At 41.4% G+C, this 26,936-nt stretch overlaps 1 protein-coding gene across 6 annotated transcripts in view; it reads right to left on the bottom strand.

The window, feature by feature from the left end:
- Positions 1-26,936, bottom strand: part of LOC149471176 (RING finger protein 44-like) — a 96,146-nt gene that overhangs the window by 31,228 nt on the left and 37,982 nt on the right. For all 6 annotated transcript variants that reach the window (XM_089693709.1, XM_089693727.1, XM_089693701.1 and 3 more), the window contains 3 exons: positions 19,122-19,300; positions 5,031-5,232; positions 3,570-3,734 (listed from right to left, as the gene is read on the bottom strand). In XM_089693709.1, coding sequence (XP_089549835.1) covers positions 3,570-3,734; positions 5,031-5,232; positions 19,122-19,225 — 471 coding nt within the window. In that variant the 5' untranslated portion in view covers positions 19,226-19,300. Of the gene's footprint in view, positions 1-3,569; positions 3,735-5,030; positions 5,233-19,121; positions 19,301-26,936 lie in introns of those variants that run through there.

Raw genomic sequence — 26,936 nt, 5'->3', positions numbered from 1 at the left:
AATAAAACTATATGCCACCATCAGCCATTGCTAGAATTAGTAAAACCTAACCATTTTTGTTATTACACAACATAAATCATAGAACACTGAATTATAGACTGCCCCCCACCCTTACTTAGTCTGCAGGACACTAAACTCTGGAAGTAAAAATTCTATTCCAAGTATGTATTCTTAACTTAAAGTACCTTCTATTGCTTTCAGCCACCTCCGGACTTCTGTTACAGGGTGGCTACATTCATTCTCCATGGTCCCAATTGTATGTAAAAATGTAGCCATCCACTATTCCTAAAATGGATTAGGTAGTATGGGATTTGTAGTATGCATAGAGCAGTGCACATGACTGCAACCAACGTATACTTCAAATTCCAAACAAATGTAAATGAAAGGGAAATTAGAGATTTAGGAGCTCACAGGGGATGTTGCAAGGAGGAAAAAACTGTAAGAAATAATTTCATGAGAAAATATATTACAAGGTCAATAAAGACAAATTCCAGGTATCAATATATTATATAATTAAATCAGTCCAGCTTGGACCACGGTAGCTATGCATATACCATACCTGGCTGATGCTCCTGGAAGCTGGAAATAATTGAAGTAGACACCGCTACCCTAGTGATCTCCACTTGTTTCTGGATCCTGCGCCGAGCAGCAGCCCTGCTGCATTCTCAGCGCAGGAGATCAACTACTTGCCATGACCACCCTACTTTGTCCAATCAGAGAACGTTGTACATTCATTCAGTAAATGCACAATATTCTCAAAATTGTGCCCATGCTTAGTGGCCCAACTCCTGTATTAAGTAAGCAAAAGTGCATCCACTTGGCATGAGACCCAAAAACAAGTAAAGATCACTGGAGAAGTAGTTTACTTTAGTGATTTCCAGCTTCAAGCGACAGCAGCCAGGTATGGTATATACATAGTTACATGGGTCCAAACTGGACCCATGCAACTATGTATAAAAATATCCATACCTTGAATTCATCTTTAAGCAGTGGATGTGTATAGATTATTTTTGGAATATAAAGTCATTGTTTAGGGTCACCTTAAGGAATGCCAGAATTGCATAATAGGCAATAAAACTCTGTTTTCTGTCAAAGTGCAAATCCCTTGCCCATCCTGATGCAAACCAAAAAAATTAAGAAGGCAGTACTTGAATGATAAATTAAGGTGACATAGAGTTTTATTTTTTTTACTGCATTTTTTGCAGGGACTTTAAAATTAGGGGTGAGAATCAGAATTGAAACGAATGTTAACTTTTAAAATTAGCATCCCTTAGCTGACTGCTGCCTTAATTGGCCTACTGACAGCTATGTGCATCTTGCGATTTCAGCAGCTCACTTCAACTACCTGCCACACTTAAAGGCTAAATTCACCACTTTTGTTTACTTTTTTTTCCTAAACTCCAGATTTCCTATGTACCAATATAACATTAATGTACTTATTTTGCAGAAATAAAAAAGCTTTCAATTTATTCTACACACTCTTACAGTGTCCACATGGCTGTATAAAAAAAGCTGCTCTATTATTTCTCCCTTACTTCCTGGACACGTTTAGGTCATGACACGGGAGTTGAGCAGCTGACCTCACTGGCACACACCCTGCATCACCTACCCTCCTACCTACCACCCACTTCAAAATGCACGTCTTTTTTTTAAATGAAATGCAGTGATCACTGTTCTCATTAAATACAAAGACATCAATTTTTTTTTCCTACTTTAACTTTCACCTTGCATAGATCATTCATTTGACAGTGTGCTGAGCGATCCGATAACAGCCTGTGTGAATAGCTGTAGTATTGAAAACAGGAGACGTGTGTTCTGGGTTCTGTAAAGCGCACCACACACTATACAATCAGATTATAAAATCTCCTTTAGATCTACCATCAAATATGTAGTGCAAGGGCCTGCCTGATTGGATACAGAGTGAATGGGTAGATAGGAGTGTCCTCCTATTCCATAGTTCTGGGACATCTAAAGGAAATTGTACAGAGATTGTATAATCAGACTGCATAGTGTATGGTCATCTTTATAAAAGTACATAGAAGGAAGTGGATGGAGACACTCAGCTGTCAAGCCCCATTCACATCTCTTCTCCAAATAATGGACTTTTTTTTATACAGCCATGTGGACACTGGAGGTAAGGGTGTGTAGAATAAATGGAAAGCTTTTTATTTCTGCAAAAGAAGCACACTACTGCCATAGTGCTACATAGGGTAGCTGGGCAAAAAACAAACAAACAAAAAGGTGGACTTAGCCTTTAAAGCTGAACAACATGAAAGTTGTAAACATCAGCTTCAGGCTCCTCTTAGGTACTGGTAACAGGACAAATCCACAGCAGGGGACAAGGTCTGTGTGCAGGCATATCCAATAAATGGCCTTTTCTCTCAAAGCAGCCCAGCCTGCAGACAGATTATTCCCCGTTTAGCTTTATCCCAGCACCAGTTTCAAAATTGAAGGCCTACCGCTGTTTAAAGTATAGTATTACAACAGTCTTTTTGTAAGCTTTGGTTAGAGAGTGGCAGGGGGAAAGAATAGGTAACATTTCAAGAGGATCATACACTCGGGTGGTTGGTTTTATGAGGACTGCAACCACTTTCATTATTTTTTAAACTGAATACCACCAACAGATTCTATGAAAACCAGAAAAAGGATCAAAACTTTTAATGGTAGGTTGCACTCTTCTTTTCATTGTCCTTCCAACCGATATCTGCTTATCTGTGCCACAACACTGCCTAGTGTAAGGCCAGCATAAGGGTTTCCCATCCTCTTCATTGTTCTTACTGCGCTCAGAGGATCGGCACATTAGGTAAGTATATCTTTTCTTTCCAAGCCCGTAGACAAAAAAGAGCACTTAACCAATGCAGTGCAGGCACAGCCCCACTGCATGGGAAAATAATAAATTTTGCCTGAAATTCTTCTTTAAAGGTAAAAAAAAACAAAAAACTTCCAATACTAGTTTCTTCCCAATCTACTCCCTAATACCTACCCGAGTCCTACACTGGTCCAGCACTTTTCCCAGCTGCAACTCTTCTCTACCATCTCCCTGCTCTCACAGCCTTTGCTGTGGCTCCTGCTGCATTCAGACAAATCCTGTGAGGATTGGGGCAAGCTGCACTATGTGTGTCTATGGACGCATACAGCCCAGCTCAGAAGCACGCCTGCACTCCACCAACATTACCTGCTCAAATGTACCCATACACATAAGATGACCCTTGCCTAATCTTATCAGGAGACACGTTAAAAGTTTAAACTAGGTTGTGAGCATTTCATGCACATGTACACGTTATTTAAGAACACATCGTTCCATGCTTAGATTGTCCTAGCACATCCAAAGGCCAATTTATGTTTATGGCTAGCTTTGATGCCACACTTTTATGGGTCTCTTCTGTCCCTTGGGAGATGCTGTTAGATAAAGGACAGTTTAACTTACCACCTACTAAACAATACAATATTTAAGCAAAAACCGTATTTGTCTCTACAATTAAATGTATACCACTGAAAACTATATAAAAATAAAAAACATTATCACAGCAACTAGTGGCTTTTAGTTTTTTTTACTTTTTATCACTTACTGGAGGAGGCAGGCAGCAAAGTGGGTAGTGCTGGCTGCTGAACATGACAGAACATGCTGGCAGCTGCTGCGTGCTGCACCCTGGGATGTGCTGCCCAGTGTGCAAAGGGAAACCTTGGGTTACTGTTGTAACAGTGTATGAAAGAGGGACAGGTCCCTGGTGCACCTGGAAAAAAATACAGAAGTTGTAAAACATATAAAACATACATAGCACTAGGGCCAATATGTACAGCTCTATTCTCTGAAGGCAATCAATTTTCATTTCTACCCAAAACAATTTATCCAAGCTTCCAGTTCATCTACAAACTGACTTTTCAATGTATTCGTGTAGACTGTCCTACAAAACAAGAGACATGGCATCTACTAGGGTATTTTCCATAATAATATATGAATATACAGTTCCCAACAGCAGCCAAAGCGCAACTGAAAAACTGCACTAATCTTGTTGTTACAATAACACATTTTTTCATGCACCTGCTTATCCTAGGCCCAGGTTCACACCAGTGTCACTTGTCATGCGACTGACAGATCGAAGTCGCATCCTATTTGTGGCTATGGAACCGTTCAATTGGTGCAACTCTAGTCGCAACAACTTTGAAACTTTGGAGGTTCCTGTGCTATTTTTGTGCAATTTAGTGTGCGGCCTGCATTGACAACTGTGTAAATGAAATCACACAGATGTCGGCAAGTCACACAGATCCGTGGCTTTGAAATCGTGCTGAAGTAGCGTGACTTTAAAACGGCACAGGTGTGAACCAGATACAAGACCTGTATCTGCAACAATCTCACTAGTTGTGCCAGTTCAGATTCAATGGCTGATAAAGCTGTCTGGAGATACCTTGAAACACGTGACTCTGCAAGTGGAATTATATCAAAGAAATCATCATCATCACTGTCCCTCTAAATGAGTATGCTCATTTAATCAAGGTCAAACTGCTACTTTTGGATAGAGGATGGAACAGTTAGTAATAAAACCTGACAGAAGTTTTATGTCCTTCTGTAAAAAGTGTTGTGAAATCAAAACCTTTATAGGTTTTCACAGGAACAGGGAGGTGTAGGGAAGTTTCAGTGGTCACACCCGGTCTAGTGACAGCTAAGAGGATTTGACCTCACTTCAGGAAGGCTCTACTCAGATCCTGGTAATGGGAATGCTAACTGTCACTTTAAACATGCAGCTAGGAGGTTTTCAACAAGCTTTAGCTTTTTTGAAGTGACAAAGTACTCTCATTAAATATCTGTATTTAACCTCTATAAACTGGAAGTGAAGGCTTGAAACAAAGCTCCTTGAAGCCTGCAAATGCTTGCTGTACATTTCTTTTAGCAAGCCCAACATTTAAAGCTTCCAGAAGTCTGAATGAATCATGTAGTACCCCTTAAATACATTAGAACATGCTCTGGAATTCTCATAGTATTCTTTTACTAAGCCATCAGTCAAATAAAAAACAATTTTGCAAACGGTTACCTGTTCATGAAGGTCAACCATGAATGGCGTTTGCTGAGTGGAGTGTGAAGTGGGGTGGAGCATTCGTGGTGGAGTGCTGGTGAGGGCGTAAACTCTATGTTCATCTACAGGAAAGAAGGCAGCCCACAAGGAACTATCATCCTGACTGACGATACTCTGTTGAGGTCTGTCCCTCCTTCCCCACTGACGCCTCACTGGAGGGCTGGATGGGGTGAAATAAGAGCAATAAATAGTAATGGAATTGAAACAGAATGGAATTTGTTTTTAGAGGAAATAAAGGGAACAACCTAAAGGGATTCACATTAGAACCAATATTTTATCATAGTGTACTGACAAAAACAAGTATACCTAATTGGCAAACACAGTAAATATTATTAAATATTATTAGTTAATATAATATGAAACTTTATAACCAACTGTCAAATACATATATATTTTTTCAATAAAAGCTCTATCATCTAAATATGGAAAATTAACAAGAACTACAAAAGTAGCTAGCATATATGTTTTTCTCCTTCATGGAGTATGATTTGTGTTTCCCAATCCATAGCACACTTTTTTTTTCAAATGATAAAAGCACAAGAGCTGGAGCTTCTTGCCTGCGCGAGAGAACAACATTTTTTTGTACACACTGTAAAATCTTTTTCTTGAAATCTATTGAGGGTCATAGAAATTCAGCAATTCTGAAAAGATCAGATTATACCGCTTTCTACAGGAGGTTAGGACACTGGCAAACTGGAAAAAAAAAAGTTGTACAACATCCCCCTGTATAACGCCTTTACCCAGCATGCCTTATCGTTTAATGCAAAACAGTATATAGGGTGGGACCCGTGTCCTTCAATGGACAGCAAGAAAAATATTTTCCACTAAAAACAAAAATTTCTTTTAACAGTCAGGACAGAAACAATCCAACTGAGAGGTGGACAACAGCCACTGATGGGATCAGCTGATGTGGGAACTACCCCACAACAGAGCCTGAATGAAACAATGTTAGAATCAAGGCTGCATGGGAAAAAAAAAAAGGCTATGCAAAAGAGGAACTGCCACAACAAAGGGGAGGTAACCCCAAATCAATCTGATGCTCCAAACCAGGACAGAAAATCAAGCCAAGGGGGAAAAAAAAAGGTATGAAACCAAACATCCACCAAAAAAAAAGGTAGAAAATGCACTTCCCAAACAGGAAGAAACTAGATCAACAATGAAAACCTGTAAAAAAAAAAAAAAAAAAAATTGAGTGGGGGAAAAAAAAAAAAAAAAAAAAAGGAAGGCCATTTAAGCAACCATACAAGCATCAATCCCAGAATTCCTATCTTTTGACTTCAGGGAGAGAAAAGTCCATGATACAGAAAAGGTTTGCCTGACTCTCTTGAAGTGAGACTATTCTCCCAACACGATAGCCATGGGTGTGAAATCTCTCATAGCGAACATCCCAATGGTTAGAAGGTAATGAATCACAATGCCTGTAGAAATTGAAGGGTACGAACCCCGATTCTTTCTAAAGGTAGAGGGTAGCGTGATAAATGCACCTACACAATGAGTAGGCAAGGAAACAGTATACCATAACCCAGATGTTCCTTGAATAAGACAGATCACACTGCAAGCACTCCTAATCCTTTACCAACTACTTAATTCTAAAAAGCATCCCACCTAACAAAAGAGCATCCTACACTGATGAAGCAAGGGTTAGGAATCCCGGTGTTATTAAGAACATTTACCTGACAGAAGGTAGGAGAGGAAGGAATCGGAGGAGATTTTTATAGAAGACTGTTGCTCAGCTGCATAAGGAGAACCTATCTCTCAGTAGTTAGGTCCCAAGAAGTCCCTTGGACTTACATTATTCCCAGAGGAAAGCTACAGCAGAATCAGAGCATGTCCTGTCTGCTGACTGTGCAGGGGAATAGAGGACCCTTCAAAAATAAATACTTCAATACTCCATGCATTAAAAGGCTCTTGAAGGAAACATGTTCACTCTAAGTCCATGTGTTCAACAATACCACACTCAGTGGTGCCCAGTGTAGGGAGCAGGTCACCTGACCCGCCACAGGGAAAGTCCCTAAACCTTTCCAAACGTGAAGGCCCTACAATGCCCAGGTGATGTCCACTGAAGGTCAGGTCAAAATACCCACAGAAGATTCCGACGACGACTAGGGAACTACCTGTTCAGGAGAACCATGCTAAAGTAAGTACCAGTCAAGAGGACATGCCTATAAGAGGGGTTCTACCAGGGTAGAAGAAACCAACCCATCCCCCGCTTGAGACAGCAAATAGCATCCATGGCCAAAAGAGATCATCTGAGCGTCTTGTCCAGATTCCAGACTCCCTAACAGAGAACAAAAAAGGGGACTGGGAGACAACATGAGAAAGAAAAGACCATACTAGAAGGGCATAAACCCGAAAGGGTAAGGGGGAGTTTGATACACAAAAAGAAGGAGTCAAAGTTCACATCACGTGGACTTCCTTAATCAGAACTTGAGCAACCTCTTCAGAATAGAGAAAGGTCTCCTGAGTGTTTCAAAATGGGGATGCCAGGAAAAAAGGACCAGTGCTGTAAGTCAAGATCCAGAGTTACTGGAGGGGCAAGTGCTTACCAGGGAAGGAACTGCTTCCTGTTGACCATGTAGGTCAAGAGGTCCTTTTAGAAAGGCATAAGGCTGGGAAGCGTAAAGCACTGCAAGAGATGCAACCACATCTGAGAAAATGACTCATAATGTGGGTAAGAATGTGAGTTAAGAGTAAGATACCATTTCCAAGGGTAGGAATCAGATGTCTCAGGATAAGTGGAAGGAAGACCTAGATAGTTGCACAATGGGGTGCAGAAAACCAAAAGGGTGAACAGGGGTATCTGAAGGAAATAACAGATCTGAGGTTCAGGGGTGAAGGCTACAAGGGTTGACTTGAGTACCCAAATGCAGGGAGGTAAACTACTTAGGAACCTGGCAAGATAAACAAATGAATCCCCCCTCCCATCCCTCAACGGTATGAGTGGGAGGAGGGCTTTCACGATGTGCCAGTATTGCCTAGTAGGTGGAGATAGGGTTGTTCTGTCTCTTTGACCACCAGTGGCATTGCTACTAATGATGTCAAGAGCAGGTCCAAAAAGGCAACTTCCCTCACACAGAGTCAGGTAACAGAGTCAGATGTGGCTTGGACACATCTTAGGTCTCCCAGGCACATAGCCAAATTGCCCTACACACATGGACATTAGTCTATGTGAAAAACAAGCTTAGATGCTTATATTAGATCATCAAAGCCAACACTCCAGACTTTTGCTCAGAACTCTCAAAAAATAAAATAAAAATAATGGGGAGGACCTACTCTAGCAATGGAGGGGTCCTCTTAAATGGATTTAACCCATATTGACACAGTATGGCAATCAAATTTACACCCAACAAAGTGAATCCAGTTCATTCATGGGATCTGTAAAGGAATCTGTCAGTTAAATGCCTGTTAACCCTTTTGGTAGTACACTTGTTAAGGTGGATCATTAGAACATTTAAAGTGGGAAGAGACCACTAAGCAATAAAAATTCCCTGTCGAAGGGGAAAAGCTCTGCTACATTCTCCTGAGGGGCCCAGGAGCCTGCAGGGGGTTCCTAGTCCTCACAGAGAAATTACTTTCAAAGTGCATTAAACAGAAAGGTCTTTGCAGCTGTGGGAGCTCTAACTCTGATTCAGGGATGGTAACAGACTCAGCATGGTCTGAACTGGAGTCCCAGAAGGGTCAAAGCTAGATTCCATGGAAGGTACTGGAGTTTGCTTACAGCCTCTGCACACACATTGTTAATGGCCACAGACAAAAAAAATAAAAAAATCTAACGTGGACACAGAAATCCTAGTAGGCCTCTGCCTTGCATGAGGAAATTGAAGCTTCCAATGAGAACCTCCCCATTAATAATCAGGATTCCAAGTGGGGCACCAGGCCCCCAGTACCACTAGGGGAGAATGGATGGGCTGAGGTCACTCATTACAGCAAGAGTGTCCTCTATGCATCTTTGAGAAGAAATGTTGTATTGTAAAGCAGAAAACAACAAGGCCCAGCATACTCAGAAACATAAGCTGATGCAGATTATGGTTGCAGGTGGATGGAGGTAGCCCGGTCACTTTAAACAAGCAGTGGAACAAATTGGAGCAGGAGCAAGAAGGTGCTTCTTCTAGGGTGAATGGAAAGAAAAAGAGCACACTTGCAAACACTCCAAGCAGCAGATAATGTCCGTGCTCAGTTTCCTCAACCTTGATGGGTGGCAGGAAATCTGAAAAAGCGCCTGGCAGTATAGCTGAGGTAGCTCTTGGTGCTTCAGCCTTACTGGTCTTACTAAGAAAATTTGTAAAAACAAGGTCAGACGTTGTGCCATGGCTGTGGACCCAGAAAGCGCTCTACAGCTAAGAACACAAAGTTCTGGAACGCAACAAAATGTAAAGCCCTGTGCCTGAAGGTCAAGGTCTTTCTAGGCTAACTTTACAATTGTCCAGTCCAGTAGGGATCTGGGTAGAGCCTCCAAAGCGGTTGCTGATGGTACACTGATCCACATGGCTGCTACGCAGAGACCAGCTAAAGCAACTAAAAATAAAACTTTATTAAAATTCACGAGTTAGCAAAATTGTTAAATGTTGTTTAGCAGAGCTAAAGAAATGGTGTCCAACCTCCTAGGACACTAGCAAAAAACGAGGCATGCTGGGTAGAGAAGAGGGTTATGTGGGGATAGGCGTACAATCTTTTTTTCTGTTTGCAAGTGCTGCAACCTTCTGTAGGTGGCAGTATAAACTGACTGTCTCAGAATTCCTGAATTACTATGTCCCTCAATAAATTGATACTTCAATTTCTAAAGCTGTAAGTGATCTATTACACATGCACAAAGAGGATAAATAACTTGGTTAATTTGTTACTAGGACTATGATTTTAATTTATTGTGCTTCCAGCTTGTGTGTACCTAGTCTAATCACTAAACCTTGTCTTTGTCATGTTGCGATGCCACATCTATCAGGTTTGATAATTAGTATGCTTCCCAACGAACTACACACAGACAAACTAAGGTCATGTCCAACACTTTGGGTGTGAGAGAGTGCATATATATATATATATAAATGCAAAGCTAGCCATCCAACAAACCGCCTGAACATTTGCTCTGTGTGAAGTGACCAGCTGATGTGAGAAAGGAGAACAACATTGAATGTTCTTAGAGCATTTCACCTTCCAGTCAAATGGCTATTTTTTTTCTTCTGTCTAATAGGGAACTCTGCTTTCCAGCGATATGAAAAAAAAAGGAAACACTGTTACATGTAAAATTATGCTTCGTAATAAGCAATCTGTTCCCATTGGCTTAACCCGTGGCTGTACTTTGCAAGCAATCCATTGTTTCTGGTTATAATAAATGAATCAACAGTGCTTGTGAGGGTTTGAGAAGGATAGCATATAAAAACTTTACCAATGGTCATAATCAAAGCTGAAGCTGACAGATTCACTGATATAACCAGGCAGATTCAGCCATTCAGGTATTGAAGAAAATGTGGATCTTGCAGCAGTATTAGGTAACGGATGCGCTGGATCTACCTGGTTATAGATGTGAATCTGCCAGCTTCAGCTTTGAGGAAGACCACTTCTAAAACTCAGATATCATCCTTCGCGAACTCCTACCTCACAGATACAGTTTATTTGTCTTGTCTAACTTTTTTTTAACTCTCGCAGGCATAGTTCATTCATTTATTACAGCCAGAGACACTGAATTGCATGCTAAGAGTTGAGGATTAAAGTGGTTGTAAAGACTTAATTTATTTCCTTAAATAAAACATGGTATACTTGCCTGTTCCGTGCAATGGTATTATACAGAGCGGCCCTGAACTTTCCTATTCTCGGATGCCCCACTTTCGCTCTTGGATCTGCCTCTTCTGTGCATGCGCCCATAGTAAGCGAGCCCTGCTGTAACTGTCCATAGACACATACAAAACGTAGCTTGGCCTTGCCCTCTCCTCACAGGATTTGATTGACAGTGGCATAAGCCAGTGGCTCCCATGTGTTCTCTGTGAGGAGAGGAACAAAGACTAGCATCACTGCAGACTCAAGCACTACATAGGAATAGGACTCCAGTTAGTATATATGGAGTTGGGGGTGGGGCAGGGGCAGGGAATTCCACCCAAATGCTAAACCTATGCCCACTCCCATTCTAGGCCTAATATATCGAAGCCCATTAAGAAACAAACAATCACTATACTTACCTATTCTGAAGCAGCTCTGGCTCCAGTCTCCAGCGGCGGCTACTGTGTGCAGAGGGACAACAGTTGGGAAATTAACAGGAGGTGACATCATCCCATAGACTTACTAAGGGACATCCATTGTCGGCTGCCTCTGCTTTATACAGAAGCCGCCACTGATAGCTCAGCGTGGTATAGTATAGCAATCTATTCTTTACAAGGTTAGATAGATCAGGCTTAGAATGGGGGTGGGAGTAGGTTGACAGTCAGGTTTTGGGTGGAAATCCACTTTAGGCCATTAAAAAAATTATTGCAAAGTATCAAGTTACACAGAAAATAAAATAGCTCAAGAACATTTAATCATAAGAAAAGAATATCCTAAAGGACATTTGATTTATCCTCACTCTCACAACACTTGGTTATTTTACATAGAATTAAATGTGCAGAATTGGCTTATGTGGAAGGGAAGCTCATGGCCATTCACCACAATAACACATTTTATATAATCACCCTTCGGTTAACTGAGAAACCATGATAACTATAACACTATTGAACCCCCCCCCCCCCCCACAAACTACCACCCTTTTTATGAAAGCAAAGCAGAAAATATTAAAACAATCTCCAGAAGGTACTAATAACTTAGAGGGAAGGTGGAAGTTGCCTGTAGTTAGAGGGTGGGGGACAGTTTCACAATACCTTGCACCCTACAGGATTGGGGCTATATCCCCGCTTCCTCTGTGTGTGTTTAGAAAGATGAGACAATTTCCATTATATATACAGCAGCCTTTATAAATTAAAGGATAAAAAATAGCCGGCTGGCAGAATTTTATAGTCGATTACTAGACAGGAAATCAGATGTGCACTGGGTTGAACAAAAAACATAAACAAAAAAAAAAAAAAAAAAAAATGTAGCATTCTCAGCTCTACTAATGTGTTTACTAACCTGTATAATCAGAGTTCAACAAAATGAAATAAAGTGAAGTTATAGTAAAACCTGCAAGACTTTTGTTTGAAGGACTCAATGTTTAACTTAACCCCTGATAATATGTCTTACAAACCTTTATATTAATGAAAAAAGGAGTACATCACAGGACACAGATACACCATAATATTCCTTACTTCTTACTCATTGGGCTATGCACCACCTACCAGGTGATTGCACACAGGAAAAAAAAAAAAAAAAAAAAAAAGGGGAGGACAGGAAGTCTTCCCTTATATAAGCCCCTCCCACACAGTTGTGTAGCAAGCAAGGAACCACCACAAGGTGGTAGAATACATAGTCAACTTGATTCTTCCAGAAGTAAAGGAAGAAAGTCTTACTGCCTCAATATGGCAATCAATTTCAAACATATACTGGCAGCCTGAACCACATCTAATGTGTGTAAGGCCCTATCTCCTGGTGACTGAAAATACAGGAAAAACGATGCAGGTAAAACAATGTCCTGGTTTAGATGAAAAGAAAAACCCACCTTCAGCAAGAACAGCAGACACCAAAGAATAACCCTGTTATAATGGAACATCAGAAATGGCTCTTTGAAAGAAAATAACACCATCTCAGAAACTTTTCTTACCAAAGCGATAGTGACCAAGAACACAACGTTCCGATAGTCGCTAACTATCGGAGTCTCAAATTAGCTCAAAAAGGTCTCTTATAAAACCGACAAATTTGAGGTCCTACAGGGACAAAAGGTGATCTAATCAGAGGCAACATGCGCATGAAATCACATGAAACCTTGGAAAAAAAAAAAAAATTGCCCAAAAACAGAAAGCAACTGGCTCTTAAAAGATTGCCAGGGCTAAAATCTTTCCTATGTTCATATCAACTCCAGCCTGGAGAAAAATCAAGATTCGGCCCCATGATCTTTATTGCAGTAGCCTCCCTGGCCCTCCAAAATCTGTGTATAACAGTACCAGACACTCCACCAACCGTCAAGACTCTGGCTTCAATAGTCACGCTATTGAAGAAGGGATAGAAGTGGGTTGAAAACACTATCAAACGTCATGTTCACAATGTTGGAATACCACTCCTTCCACCTAGATTCTGTGAAACAGCCATGTGGGCGGCTGAAAACCAGAAAAGGCAAAAAATCAGGAGGAACTGGTCCCACAGCAACACCAGGGAAAATACTACAGAGTATGAAAATTCAGAGACCTGTCAATTTTCAGCTGGCATGGATGCCAACAGGTCTATTAGTAGCATGTCTCAATGTTGAAGATCTCTCCAGCAACGATCGTCAATGGTCGGCTCCGCTAGCTAATTCCTTGACCCCGAGGTACTGCTGACAGAGCGGAGACATGGAGCTCCGCCCAAAACAGGATGCCTCCACTATTGCTGCCCCCATGGCTATTGATATATGCCAACACCATGACATTATCCATCTGAAAATTCACTGAAAAGTCCTGCGACTAATCTGACTGCTCCAGTTTAAGAGCAGTGACAGGCAGCAACCTCTCCAGCAGAGACCATGCTTTTTGGACTGAAAATTGACCCAGAATTCATCCCCAACCTGTTGAGCTGGCATCTATTGTCAGCAGCTTCCATTAAAGGGGAGAAAGAATTTCCCCATCTCCAATCTAGGCAACACATCCACCAGTGTGAAGATCTGATACAAGGACATTAGAGGAACTGTGCAAAAATGAACCACCTCAAAATGTGGCAACCATCTTCCCCAATCTTCTCCTGCAAAAGAAAAAACTGAGGGAATAATCAAAGTTCCGAGAAAAACCACCCAATTCCTCAATGCAAGGCACCCCTCTGGAAGAAGTCTTACCCTTGTCTGGACAATGCCCACAGACAGGCCCAGATATTCCAATTTTTGGAGATTGAATACAGCCAACTTCTCCAGATATCCTAGAAATAGGACCTTCCTGGGTTCTCAGGATCTAGAATCGGGTCCAACATCCTCAAAAATACTCAGGATATGGACCAGCTGAATGGCATGGCCCTGCACTAGAAATGCCACAACAAATGAAGAACTTTTGGTGAGGAAAAAAAATTGGGATGTGTAGGCAGCATCCCTTTAGGTCCACTGATGACAGGAACTTCTGGCTAGAGTTAGGCCACTACCCTATGCCAAGACTCAGCTGGAAAGGTGGCCCGCGTGTCCAAGAGACAGAGGAGGCACCCTCAAAAACCAAAATTTGTTAAAATGCTAGAGAACCAAGCACAGGATGAACATTGCCCTCTTACTTGGAACCAAAAATAGGTTTGAGTAAAAACTGCAAACCTTTTGTCCACTAGAATCAGTAAGATCACTTCTCGAGACAGAAAACAACGAGAACCATTAAACAGCAACAATCTCTTGCAAACATGGGAATGCTACTTTATTGAGAAGGAGACTTAAGAGTTCAATTTGCTGGCTTGAAGGACCAGGACTTCCTACAGGACTGGCCCTAAGGCTTCGCTCTACAGGCTGAAGCTTGCAAGCGGCAAAAGGATTGCCTTGTGGAAACTGGCAAAGAAGTGATAAAAATAACTCTCTCTCCTGAAACCCTCTGGATATACTTCCCAAGTCAGACCCAAAAAGATGGCCCCCATAGAATGCAAAAAAAAAAAATTGTAACAGCTTAATGCAGGGTAACATTTTTGCCAAAAAGTCTTGTGCATAGGTAAGGGGGAAAAAAAAAAAATAAAAACAAAATTTGCTAAATGGAAACCTTTAAAGCAACTCTAGCAAAAATAAAGAGCCTGAGGGAAATCTGATAAATCTTCACACAGTTCACTATCTGTAGGGACTACCTCCTAGACCAGGAGTGCCAAACCTTTGGCCCCCCCAGAGCCCTCTGATGTGTTCCTCAACCTCCAACCAGGGAAGGGCACTTCTATTATAAAGTGCACCACACTCGTAAGATATAATAAAAGTCTACGGCAAAGCAAAGCTAACCTGCAATGGTACGCCTCCGGCACTGGAAATCGCACCCAAATTGGTAACAGCATGTACTTGTAGTTCCCGTGTGGGCTGCGATTTAAAAAATCGTGCAGGGACATTTTCAATGTGTTCCATGATGCACAACAGCCCATTCAAATGCATGGGCTGCCATGTCCGCGAAATTCATGGAGCACAGGCCATATAGATGTGAACCCAGCCTAAGGTTTTGGCAGACCCCTACAACTGCATTCTTAAATACCAGAATTTTATCCCCTGGGTATGTAAGGCTCTCATTAAGACTGTCACCCCCACCAAAGACATACTCCACTTTAGCAAGTGCTTCCTCCACAGAAGACAGCTTAGCAGCCCTATTTGGAGGATCAAACACTGTCAAGGTGAACCTCAGTCATATATACCACCTCCTTGAAGCCAAGGACGTAGAGGAAATTAATGGGACTCTTGTATTAGCCTCCATGATCCCAGCAGTGGAACTCCAGAGATGCCAATAGCTGCTACTGCCGGCTGCATAGCAGCCCCAACCAAAGCAAAGGATGCCTTGAGCAACATCTCCAACCATTGTTAGCTGGATTCTAAAAGACTGCATCATCCATTGGACATGCAAGACACGAAGATAAGACATCGCTACAAATGGGACAAGCTCCCCTTTTTTGGTGAACTTTACTTTCTTTTACCAAAGATTTTATTAAGCATGTTAAAAAAAAGAAACATACAAACCATAACAAATTGTATGATGCAAAGCGACAACAAACAATAAAGGACAGTGAAACATCACACAACAAACACAGATACACATACAAGACCCACACTGGGGTCCAGATAACACTATGAAAGGCAAAGGGCCGCAAGGCTCGCAACCACTTTAGGAAATATAAAAGCTACATACAAGGCAAAAAAAAAAGAAAACACAGAGAGCCATGCTCTCATGAGGCAATATTGTCCCTGAGAACCATAGACCTGTAAGATGACAATAATACCAACCGATAGACAAATCGGTCCAATATAAACAAACCATATGAAAGAGGAGAGAGCAAACAGGAAAACAAAAAGAAAGAAAAAGTGCAGAGAGGAAAAAAAGACAGGCCAGCAAAGAAGAAGAGTTCGCCTGGGGGGGGAAGGGGGGAGAGCCGGGAGACACGATCCCCACATAAGGTGAGTGGAGAGGCAAAACCCAACACATCATAGATTAGTAAGTTTCGTGGTAAAATGAGAAACCGGTTGGTAATCCACCCACGGTTGTCAAACACAAAGAAACTTGTAGAGTAGGGTATTTCCAAGAACCGGCGATAGTCTGCTTAGCAGCCATTAAAAAAAAAAATTGACCAATGAGCGTGATCCACGAGATAGGCCACGAAGTGGCTTAATAAGTAAGGCCTCAATAGGATCCTTTTTAAGGTTAATGGATGTAACTGAATAAGATTATAAACTCTAGTCCACAAGCGGCAGGCCACTGGACAGGTCCACCAAATGTGGAGCATCGTACCCTCCAGAGAGCAGCCTCGAAAATACAGTTATAATCCGGTATAAATTTAGCTAATCAAGATGGGGTAAAATACCATCTTGAAGTCACTTTATAGGAATTCTCTAATGCCGGTATGTTGCGAGAGCAGAGAGAAACTCCTTGCCACATAGACCCCCAACCCTCAGTAGAAATTTCCATCTGAAGCTCCACATTCCATTGCGCACAATAAGCAGGCAAAGGTTCAGCCATATGATTCCGGAATGATACATAAATTTGAGATAGGGCACCTTTAGTGGAAGCCAACGCCTTACAAAGCGATTCAAAAACACGAAAAGGTGCGAGGGAAATCCCATCTACGAATCAAACGTACCACAAAATGAAATAATTGCAAATAACGAAATAACTCCAAGGGAGGAACAGAATGACTCTCGAAGCTGCGCAAACATACGCAAATCTCGACTCGTAATTAACGAGTGAACAGTCGTAAAACAATTAGTTATCCATCGACGAAAGGTCATCTCATCGAGAGTCCCCTGGGGAAAAGGTGAAATTTACTTTCATAGGGTATAGCTGTGCAACCGCTTTGGCAGGGCAAACAATCTACATGAGTCTAATGCATACACCACTTCTTCTAGGTGAGGGCAAAGGGGGTATAACTGGGTACTTTTTGGCAGACGCCATGAATCCAAGGGTGAACCTTTAATGATGCAGAATCAGGAAGTGGCAGTTTCAAATTAGCATGGACCATTTCACAGAAAAATTACCTAAGGACTTCTTGGACTCGGTTACATTCTGACCATGGGGTTCCTCAGGCTCAGAATCCTCAGATGAGACATCCAAATGCCTCCATTGGTCCTGCACTGTCTGCTTCCCCATTGTTCACCTATTCCTCCTCAAACCCAGTAAAAAGGACAGGAGAAAGACAGCCTCTGCCTTTAACACTCTTTCTAGCAGCGGCAAGCATCCTGCACTAATCCCTCTAAGTCAAATGGCAAACCCTCTTTACTGGTGTCCCAGGAGGCAGCAAGTGATAAGGGAATGGGACCAGACGTTCGTAAAAAACCCTCAGGGAAAACTGCACCAGAAGGGCTATGTCTGTCTGATGTCCCCCAGACCTGATGGTGGCCCTCTGGAGCCTTACCCCACTATGTAATAATCAAAATCGGACCTGTCCCAAAACAAGGTCAGCCCCAACACAGCTAAAAGGACACCTGTGCAACAAGCAACAGAGTATAGGTCACTCTAGTAGATTCAACCAGCTGCCAGTGCCCTTCCCAAGTAGGTGTACTCACGGAAACCAAACAGCTGCTGAAAAACCTGCCGTGTCCCCATAGGAATGCACCCAAAGTAGCCTTCCTACAACCCTGTGCTGCGTCCACTCTTCCATTCTGAGCACACCGGTACTACATTAGCAACATGCGTGGCCGTTCTGCTATTGCACTACTTGTGCACATCCGGGCACAGTGTGTACCAAGATGGCTGCAACCAGCAGCTCTGCCCCCACATTACTGATCGCACTGTGCATACGTGGACCAAGCATCCTGGAGGCAGGAGGGCACAAGCTCCGCTCACACCTTGCACCACAGGGCTGAAATTAAAAAAAAAAAAAAAAAAAAAAGTGGCCTGGCAAAATGGACATTAGGGCAGTCGAGCAGCATAACAACATATGTGAACAAAAGCACACAGCAGCTGCAACTAATACAGCAAGGCTTTTCTTACACAGGCAGCTCCAAGCCCATAACATCACTGCCCCCCTAGAGAGGAGACCAAGAAGGAACATTTCACAATGCTACATATTTAAGGATTACCAACGGCTCAAGTAACCAAAAGGCTACAGGGCCACTCACTAATCTCATCACAAGATCTGTCTGTGATCTTCACCCATCATGGTGGGAATGTCTAACCAGACCTTCAGGGACTCAATCCGCTTTCTTGGGGTTCAGTGCCCTGGGCCTGTATAACCCCCTACTGGAAATACCTAGGTCAGCTATTACTGCACAGGGTTCTGCGCTGAACAGTCGCATTACAGGCAATCCCTTTGTGTCATTCACTTCTCTCGAAACAGAGCCCAGGTACCATTCATCTGAGCATAATAGCTATAGGAATGGATCGGGATAACACCAAACTCTTGAACCCTACCTGAAACATCTGAGCATGTGATAGTACATGTGCAAAGAGCTGGACATCAGTGACCACCACATTCAGACATTGATGAAAAAACTTCCTCTTTGGGAGGGGTTATATAGGGGCGGACTTCCAGTCTTTTTACCAGCATTCAATCACCTGCAGCTATAGCATATAACCCAATGAGCAAGGAACAATATGATGGCTCTATGTCCCATTATGTATGATAAAGTAAAAGTTTACTCGTAAAAAACTAAAGAAAGAGGAGAAAAAAAAAAAAAAAGAAAAGAAAAAACGAAAAAAAAACTGTCTTTATAATAGAAACTTAGAAGCAGAACAGTCCGATTCTGGTTACAATTTTAAAAAGGAGTGTAGCCTGTGATGCACACTATGTTGGATGGTGATACCTTTTCTAGAGCCCCGCAGCTCCTACCTTCGCCTGAGGTGTGCTGGGGCGCTGCAGGGTCCCAAGAACCTCCGCTGGTTAATGGGCGCTGAAGGAGGCCACCTATTCACTGCCAGCTCCCATGGTCGCATTTGTGATGTCGGGAAGGCGAAGTGGCAAGATGGGCTTTCACAATACACAGTATCTTCACTTCTGCTGTCTGCCCTCTGTTAAGTAAAAGAAATCTTTAAAAACTGAACAAGGATTACCAAAACAAACAAGCATTCATATACATGTAATATTATAAAAGAACATACTTTTTACACGGTAAACCTTTACAGTGTACAGCCATACACACATAATTTAAGACAGGAAGATGTTTCACTTAGAACCAACGTGGTGCACCGTCTACTCAACCACAGACCTGTACAAATCAGGCTAACAAAGTATAGGTACACACAGGGTTAAACTCTTCTTTACATGTCTCACTACAACAAAGATTTTCCAACAAGCTGTTATATTTAAAGCCCAACTCTAGGAAAAAAATGAAATTTAAATAATGCATGAATTACCTTACTCCACAGCCTTGATTCAGAACTCCTCTTCATACAGTGTAATGAATCAAAGTCATGGTTTGCTCTATAAAGCAAAGAAAATTTCCTCCTCGGAGGACCAGACATTTTTCCTGCTCATTGTCTTCTTGGGCACTGGTCCTCTCACTGTTCCTGAGAGTTCTCCAGCTTTCAAGCTGAAACTTGACAGAGGATCCAGCCTCTGGAAGTTCAACCTTCCTCAACAGGAGGCATGCATATCAAAGCAGGCAGTGATGTGGCCCCCTTAAGAAGGGTACCAGGTAGTAAACAGAAGAGCGATGGACTGTCATGTGACCATGGCTTCCGGTAAATAAAATAGACACTTGGATAGGTTTGCTTTTTTTCCCATACCATCCTGGAGCTGGGCTTTAACTAGTTTAACAAAAGGACCCAACAGAGCCCAATCCAGAACTGATCAATGTATAATGCTTGGATAAGCACTCTTAATATACATCTGAACCTTAAAAGCTGAACTCTGGGATAAGTAATTATTGTCTAAATACATGAGTGTGTATTCTTACTTTGGGTATTTCTTTCAGATCTATGCAGTAATTCAGTGTGAAACACTGCCTTTGTACAGGAGCTTTCTGTAATAAAGACCAGCCACTGCTGGACTTGCCCCTTGTGCAGGGTGACTGGTCTTTTACCTGACGCCCCTGTAGTTTTTTTTGCAAGCAGATCAGTGGACAGGCCTGCTGTGATGCTCCAAGGCTTTGTGCAGCACAGTGATGATGCAACTGCTACATTTACAAGCATCTGGTGCACACAAAGAAGATTTATGTCCTTTGTGGCTATTGAGGAACATGGTAAAAGAAAGGGTTTTGTACCCCAAGTTCAGCTATAAAGCAACTCTGCTGCCAAAATAAAAAAAGGCTACCTGGAAAGATAATTTTAAAAATTCTCACCACTGTCTGCTATTGAAATAAAGTAAAACTGTTTCTGAAAGCCCCAGAAGTCAAAACTTCTGGGAATGCCAGCATCCTGGTCCTCCATTACCTGTAGTGGTTTGATCTGCCGGAACCTACTTTACTACTGTGTCCTGTGTTGATATAAGGGTTGGTGGGAGAAACTACAGAGCGCAGCAGGGCATCAGAAAGACACTCCTGAAGTACTGGATTCTGAAGAGTTCTCTTCATTAAAGCAGTGGGGGTAGCAGAAGAGGCGATTATTTCCAATAAACCATTTTTTGCCAGGTTTATTTTAAGGACAACCACTTTAAAGAAACAAGTACACATATGACAATGTATTTTGTTTGGATTTCCAGGATATCGTCTCCATTCCGATTTTTGTTTTCAATATTTTTGATATTAGTAAACATACGGATGCTAATGCAATAAAGCACGAATTCCACAGCATGCACGACCTTTGGTGACCTTGTTATGAGGTTAAAGGCCAAATTCAACATTCTGAACATGTTATACCTGTATTTAGGGTGTAACATGTACAGTTTCCTGTGAATCAATAGACTACAAGCATAGTCAGTTCATTGCGGCTGACAGCTTGTAGTTCTCAATGAACTATGAGGGCGCTGGTAAGTGCTCTTGTAGTTCATTGATTCTTCCTGCTCTTATTATTTATTTATTTCAGGTACTTATATAGCGCCGTCAATTTACGCAGCGCTTTACATATATATTGTACATTCACATCAGTCCCTAACCCTCAAGGGGTGTACAATCTAAGGTCCCTAACTCACATTCATATACAAGGGCCAATTTAGACAGGATCCAATTAACCTACCAGCATGTCTTTGGAGTGTGGGAGGAAACCAGAGTACCCAGAGGAAACCCACGCAGGTACAGGGAAAGCATGCAAACTCCTGGCAGGAGGTGCCGTGGCTGGGATTCGAACCAACAACCCTAGTACTGCCAGGCGGAAGTGCTAACCATTTAGCCACTGTGCAGCCCTTAAGTAACTACTTGCCCATATGGGAAGTACAGGCATACAGTTACCCCGAGAGTCTGCAGGAGCCTGACATTGCACCCATTATCTGCTGATTAAGGGTACAATTCACTGCAGGAGCCTTTAAATAAATAAATATACTATTTTTTAGGTGAATACTTTTAAAACACGAGTGGCCATTTTGTTCTGTACAGGAAGTGGTGTTAAGGGGAAAAGGCACAACAGTAAACTGTTAGTAAAAATTCATGAAACGGTGTTGAGAGGGTCAAAAAATGAAGGGTGCACAGCAGGATATAGACTGAGCGAAAGGCAAGCAGCTAAATAGTTTAAATAAAATATTATTACATAAATAATATAATATTGTAAGAATGGTTTAACCTGTCAAAGGATTTTTAATTCTGTGAAGCCACTTTTTGAGATTCATTTAACCCTGCAACACAGCACAGCTCTTGCCTAATTTTTCTACAAGGTAAAAAACAGTTGAGTAAGTCTAGGTTCACACTATGAAATTACCAATAATTTGCACAGGAATGTCCACCGATTCATTTTGACCGTATGGGCTCAGGTTGCACTGCATCGCACCAAAGTAGTGTATGCACTTTTGGAAATGCATTGCAACCGGATTGCATGGTAGTTTTGTAGTAGATGTGGTTTGCCACCTAGGGTTTTGCCATTTAGGGTGTCCTTAACACTGTCACCTGCTGTAGATTGCAAGGGCAGCGAGTTTTGAACACGATGCAGGAAACATGCACGGATCGCAGGTTCCCCGCACCATATTATAGTATAACCGGGGCTACAGGACCTTTCAAGTATATGACTGAATAGTGAAGGTACTGCTCTCAGCCAAGCCTGTGAGACAGGAGCAAGGGGAGAAGAACTGCTGCAGATGTGCACAACGCTGGATTAAAATTCGGCTCACGCAAGTATTTGGAGGGGGCTGGAGGGTGCTACTATTAAAAGGTTTTTTATATTAATTTAGAGAATGCATTAAAGTAAAACAAAAACACTTTAATAAATTTCCACTCCCCTTCTGCTGGGAAGAGGTACTAGGCAAGGTTATCCACACTTACGCTATTTGCAATGGTTGCTGAACCCCATGCAATTGCCATCAGGCAAAACCCTCATATCACCAGATTTGTTAGACAAGATGGGGAAAATAAAATGACCCTATACTCTGATGATGACCTGCTGTTCCTGGGAGACAGTTTTCTTAACCACTTGAGCTCCTGAGGATTTACCCCCCTTAATGACCAGGCCTCTTTTTGCTACTCGGCACTGCACTAATTCAACTGATAATTGCGCGGTCATGCAATGCTGCACCCAAACAAAATTTACGTCCTTTTTTTCACACAAATAGAGCTTTCTTTTGGTGGTATTTGATCACCTGTGCGCTTTTTATTTTTCACGCTATAAACAAGAAAAGACCAAAAAGTTTGTACAAAAACGATATTTTTTACTTTCAGCTATAAAAAATATATAGTAAACTCAAAGTTAGTTATATGGTATAGATACTGCAATTTACGCCATTTTTTTTGCTATACAGCGCTGTGCTAGTTTAACGGACAATTGCGCGGTCATGCAATATGGTACATACATGAAATTTATGTCCTTTTTTTAACACAAATAGAGTTTTCTTTTGGTGGTATTTGATCACCTATGCACTTTTTATTTTTGGTGCTAAAACCAGAAAAATTTTTTGAAAAAAATGGTTTTTGAAAACAATATTTTCTCATTTCGTTCATAAAAAATATCCAAAAACTAAAATTTTGTCATAAATTTAGGCCAAAATGTATTCTGCTACATGTTTTTGATTGAAAAATTCCAAATAAGTGTATATTGATTGCTTTGTGTGAAAGTTATAGCGTCTACAAAATATGGTATAGATAATGGAATTTACACAGCTTTTACTTTGACTGTTCATCACATTTCTTGAGGTGCAAAAATACGAGGATAATAAAAAAACTCTCAAATGACCCCTTTTCGGAAAGTAGACACCCTAAGCTATCTGCTGAAAGGCATATTGAGTCCATGAAAGATTTATTTTTTTTCCACAAGTTTCTGGAAAATGACAAAACTTTTTTTTTTTTTTTTACACAAAGTTGTCATTTAAATTATTTCTCGCACAAGCCATGGGTATATGTGGAATTACACCCAAAATACATTATGCTACTTCTACCGAGTATGGGGGTACCACATGTGCGAGACTTTTTGGGAACATAGCCACATACAGGGAGCCTGAAATCCAATGACCACTTTGAAAGCCTGAAGGTGCGTAACTTCCTCATTACACTTCCTCACTACCTATCACAGTTTCAAAGACCCAAACATGCCAGGATAGCACCAAACCCCCCCAAATGACCCTTTACTGGAAAGTAGACACCCCAAGGAATTTAAAAAGAGGCATAGTGAGTATTTTCCGGATCTCATTTTTTCTCACAAAGGTTTTGAAATCTAAAAAAATAGAAAAAATATGTTTTTGTTTTTTTTCTTCATTTTCCAAAAACTTGTGGCAACAAATGAGATCTGCAAAATACTTACCGTGCTTTTTATCAAATTCCTTGGGGTGTCTACTTTCCAAAAAGGGGTCATTTGGGGGAGTTAGGTGCTATCCTGGCATTTCAGGGCCTCCAAAACTGTGATAGGTAGTCAGGAAGTGTAATGAGGAAATAAAGCCATTTAAAAGTTGCTTATTGGATTTTGGGGTCCTGTGCTTGGCTAGACTGCCAAAATGTCTCTCACATGTGGTACCCCCATACTCGGGAGAAGTAGCAGAATGTATTTTGGGGAGTAATTCCACATATACCCATGGCATGTGTGAGCAGTAAATCATTTAAGTGACAATTTTGTGTAAAAAAAAAAATTACTTTTTTTGTCATTTTCCAGAAACTTGTGGTAAAAAAAATAAATTCTTCTATTGATTCAACATGCCTCTCAGCAAATAGTTTGGGGTGTCTACTTTCCAAAGAGGGGTCGTTTTTTTGGGGGGTGGGGGTGTTTTATGCCCAGCATTAGAAGTTTATGCCACACATCACTCTTCTAACCACCTGAAGATCAAGCCTTTTCTGACACTTTTTGTTCACATGAAACAAATCAGTATTTTTTGCAAGGAATTAATTTAAGCCCCCAAACATTATATATTTTTTTTAAAGCAGACACCCTAGTGAATAAAATGGTGGGTACTACAATTTTTATGGCACATAGTACTCGTGCAGTGATTTTTCAAAAGCAAATTTAAAAAAGAAAAACTTTTTTTACTTTTAATGCACAAAAACACAATATATTGGTCAATTATTTTGTAAAATATAAAAGATAATGGTATGCCAAGTAAATAGATAACAAACATGACATGCTTTAAAACTGCACATGCCCCGTGCAATGGCGACAATCTGCAGACATTTTTAATATCCATAGGCAGCGCTTTAAAAGCTACCATTTTAAATTTACAGAGGAAGTCTAGTATTAGAATTACTGCCCTTGATCTGACGTTCACGGCAATATTATTATTATTATTACTACTTCGAGTTTATATAGCGCCAAAGGGTTTGCTCAGCGCTGTACAATAGAGGGGGGGACAATAGTACAACAACAACAAACAACGTACGAGGGGTAAGAGGGCCCTACTCTTTCGAGCTTACAATCTAGGAGGGAGGGGGTAAAGGTACAGTAGGAAGTGGCTGAGGGGAATGAGGGGTGGGAGGAAAGAGGGAGAATGGCCGTTAGGTGAGGGTGGGGTAGGCTTCCCTGAGCAATACCTCACATGCATGGTGCAACCGCTGTTTACATACCGGCACAGGGTCAAGGCTTGTGCACACAGGTGTGCGCGCATGGGAGGGGCGATTTTTTATTTTTTTTAGTTATTTTGATTCTTTTTTATTATTTTTATATTTGTACCTTTCATTTTTTTTTTTTGCTTTGATCACTTCTAATGATATAAACAAGGAATGCAAATATCTTATAACTTCAATGGGCATTGTCATATATTCTTTTTTGAGAAATCTGGGGTCTATCAGACTCTAGATATCTCCTCTGCCCTTACATTATCTAATCAAACCAAAATCGGTGTGATCAGATGCTTTCCCAATTTACAAATGGCGCTGTTTATATCCTGCGAAACTGAAGTGATGAAATGCTTGTAGCTTCCGAACTCTTAGGCTATAGACATGATTGGCACCATTCTGGTCTCCAATCAGCTCTATGGTCAGCTGGCAGAAACACGGGCTGCATTCTCAGGTTCCCCCGATGGCACAAGACTGCTCGAGAAGGCCGTGGAAGGCAGCGGGGGAGGGACGGGGGGCATCACCTCCCAGTGCTTGTAAAAGAAATCCTGCAGCTAATTAGCCACTAGGATTGCACTTACATGAAAGCTGATCGCCGGCTGAAAAAAACGATACCAGGATGATGCCTGCAGCTGTAGGCATGATCCTGGTATAACCAAAGTCCAGCGATGTACCGGTACGTCGCTGGTCCTTGTTGTGTATATATCCTATGTTCTTTTTTTTTTTGTATGCAGCCTCGCGTGCACCCACTACCTGTTTTGCAATAGCACGTTTTAAAAAGTGCTTTTGCGCAGCCGTGCCACCCTGCAAACGTTTTAATGCAGTGGCTGGTCTTAAAGTGGTTAATGGAAAATATAATGAACACAGTGCAAACCTTTGGCCAATTCTCTGGCCTAGCAATAAATTGGCACCAATCCACATTACTACCACTTGACCCACTTCCACCTTTAATCTCTTAAAGCACATGTCAAATTAGGATTGTTGACTTATTCTCTACTGCCCCTTATGCTCCTCAGGCTTGTGTTATATTTAAATTGGTTGTAAACCTCAGAGATAAAATATGAACAAAGCATATCCTTCTATACTGTGTACTTGTCTCTATCCAAAGCAGCTTCATTTCTTTGTGCTGCCTCATTCCTCTTATCACTTCTGAGATCTTTTACACAGTGCAAGAGATAACTGGTGATGGGGAAAAAGGGCTCCAGCACACAGCTTGTGATTGACAGCCACAGCTGTGCATGTTCCCCCACTGAGTTCTGCAATGAGAAACTTCAGAGCTGCTATGTAAAATGTATGTTTTGTAAGGCTGTGTAGAAGAGAGGTCTGCGGATAACCAAGCACAACTTATGTAGGAGGATTTGTTTCATCTCTGTGTATCACTTGATGCTAATCACTTCACTGGGTATACATACAGATTTTCAACATCCAATTTTCCTTGGCTATTGTAAAGTGAATTTTCACCACATTCACTAAACTAAAAGGAACATTCCCTTTGAAATCAAAAAAAGAATAATTGCCTTTAGAACAGGGACTGAAAAATTGGTTTTGAATCTAGGACCCAGCTAAAGTTATGAGCCAGCATTTTTTTTTTTAGT

Source organism: Staurois parvus, unplaced genomic scaffold (genome assembly GCF_062004578.1).
Source record: "Staurois parvus isolate SC_StPar_1 unplaced genomic scaffold, SC_StPar_1.0 ptg000025l, whole genome shotgun sequence".
Classification (NCBI taxonomy): Eukaryota; Metazoa; Chordata; class Amphibia; order Anura; family Ranidae; genus Staurois; species Staurois parvus.
Note: the sequence above shows the minus strand (reverse complement) of the source record. Positions and strands in the feature narration are given on the sequence as shown.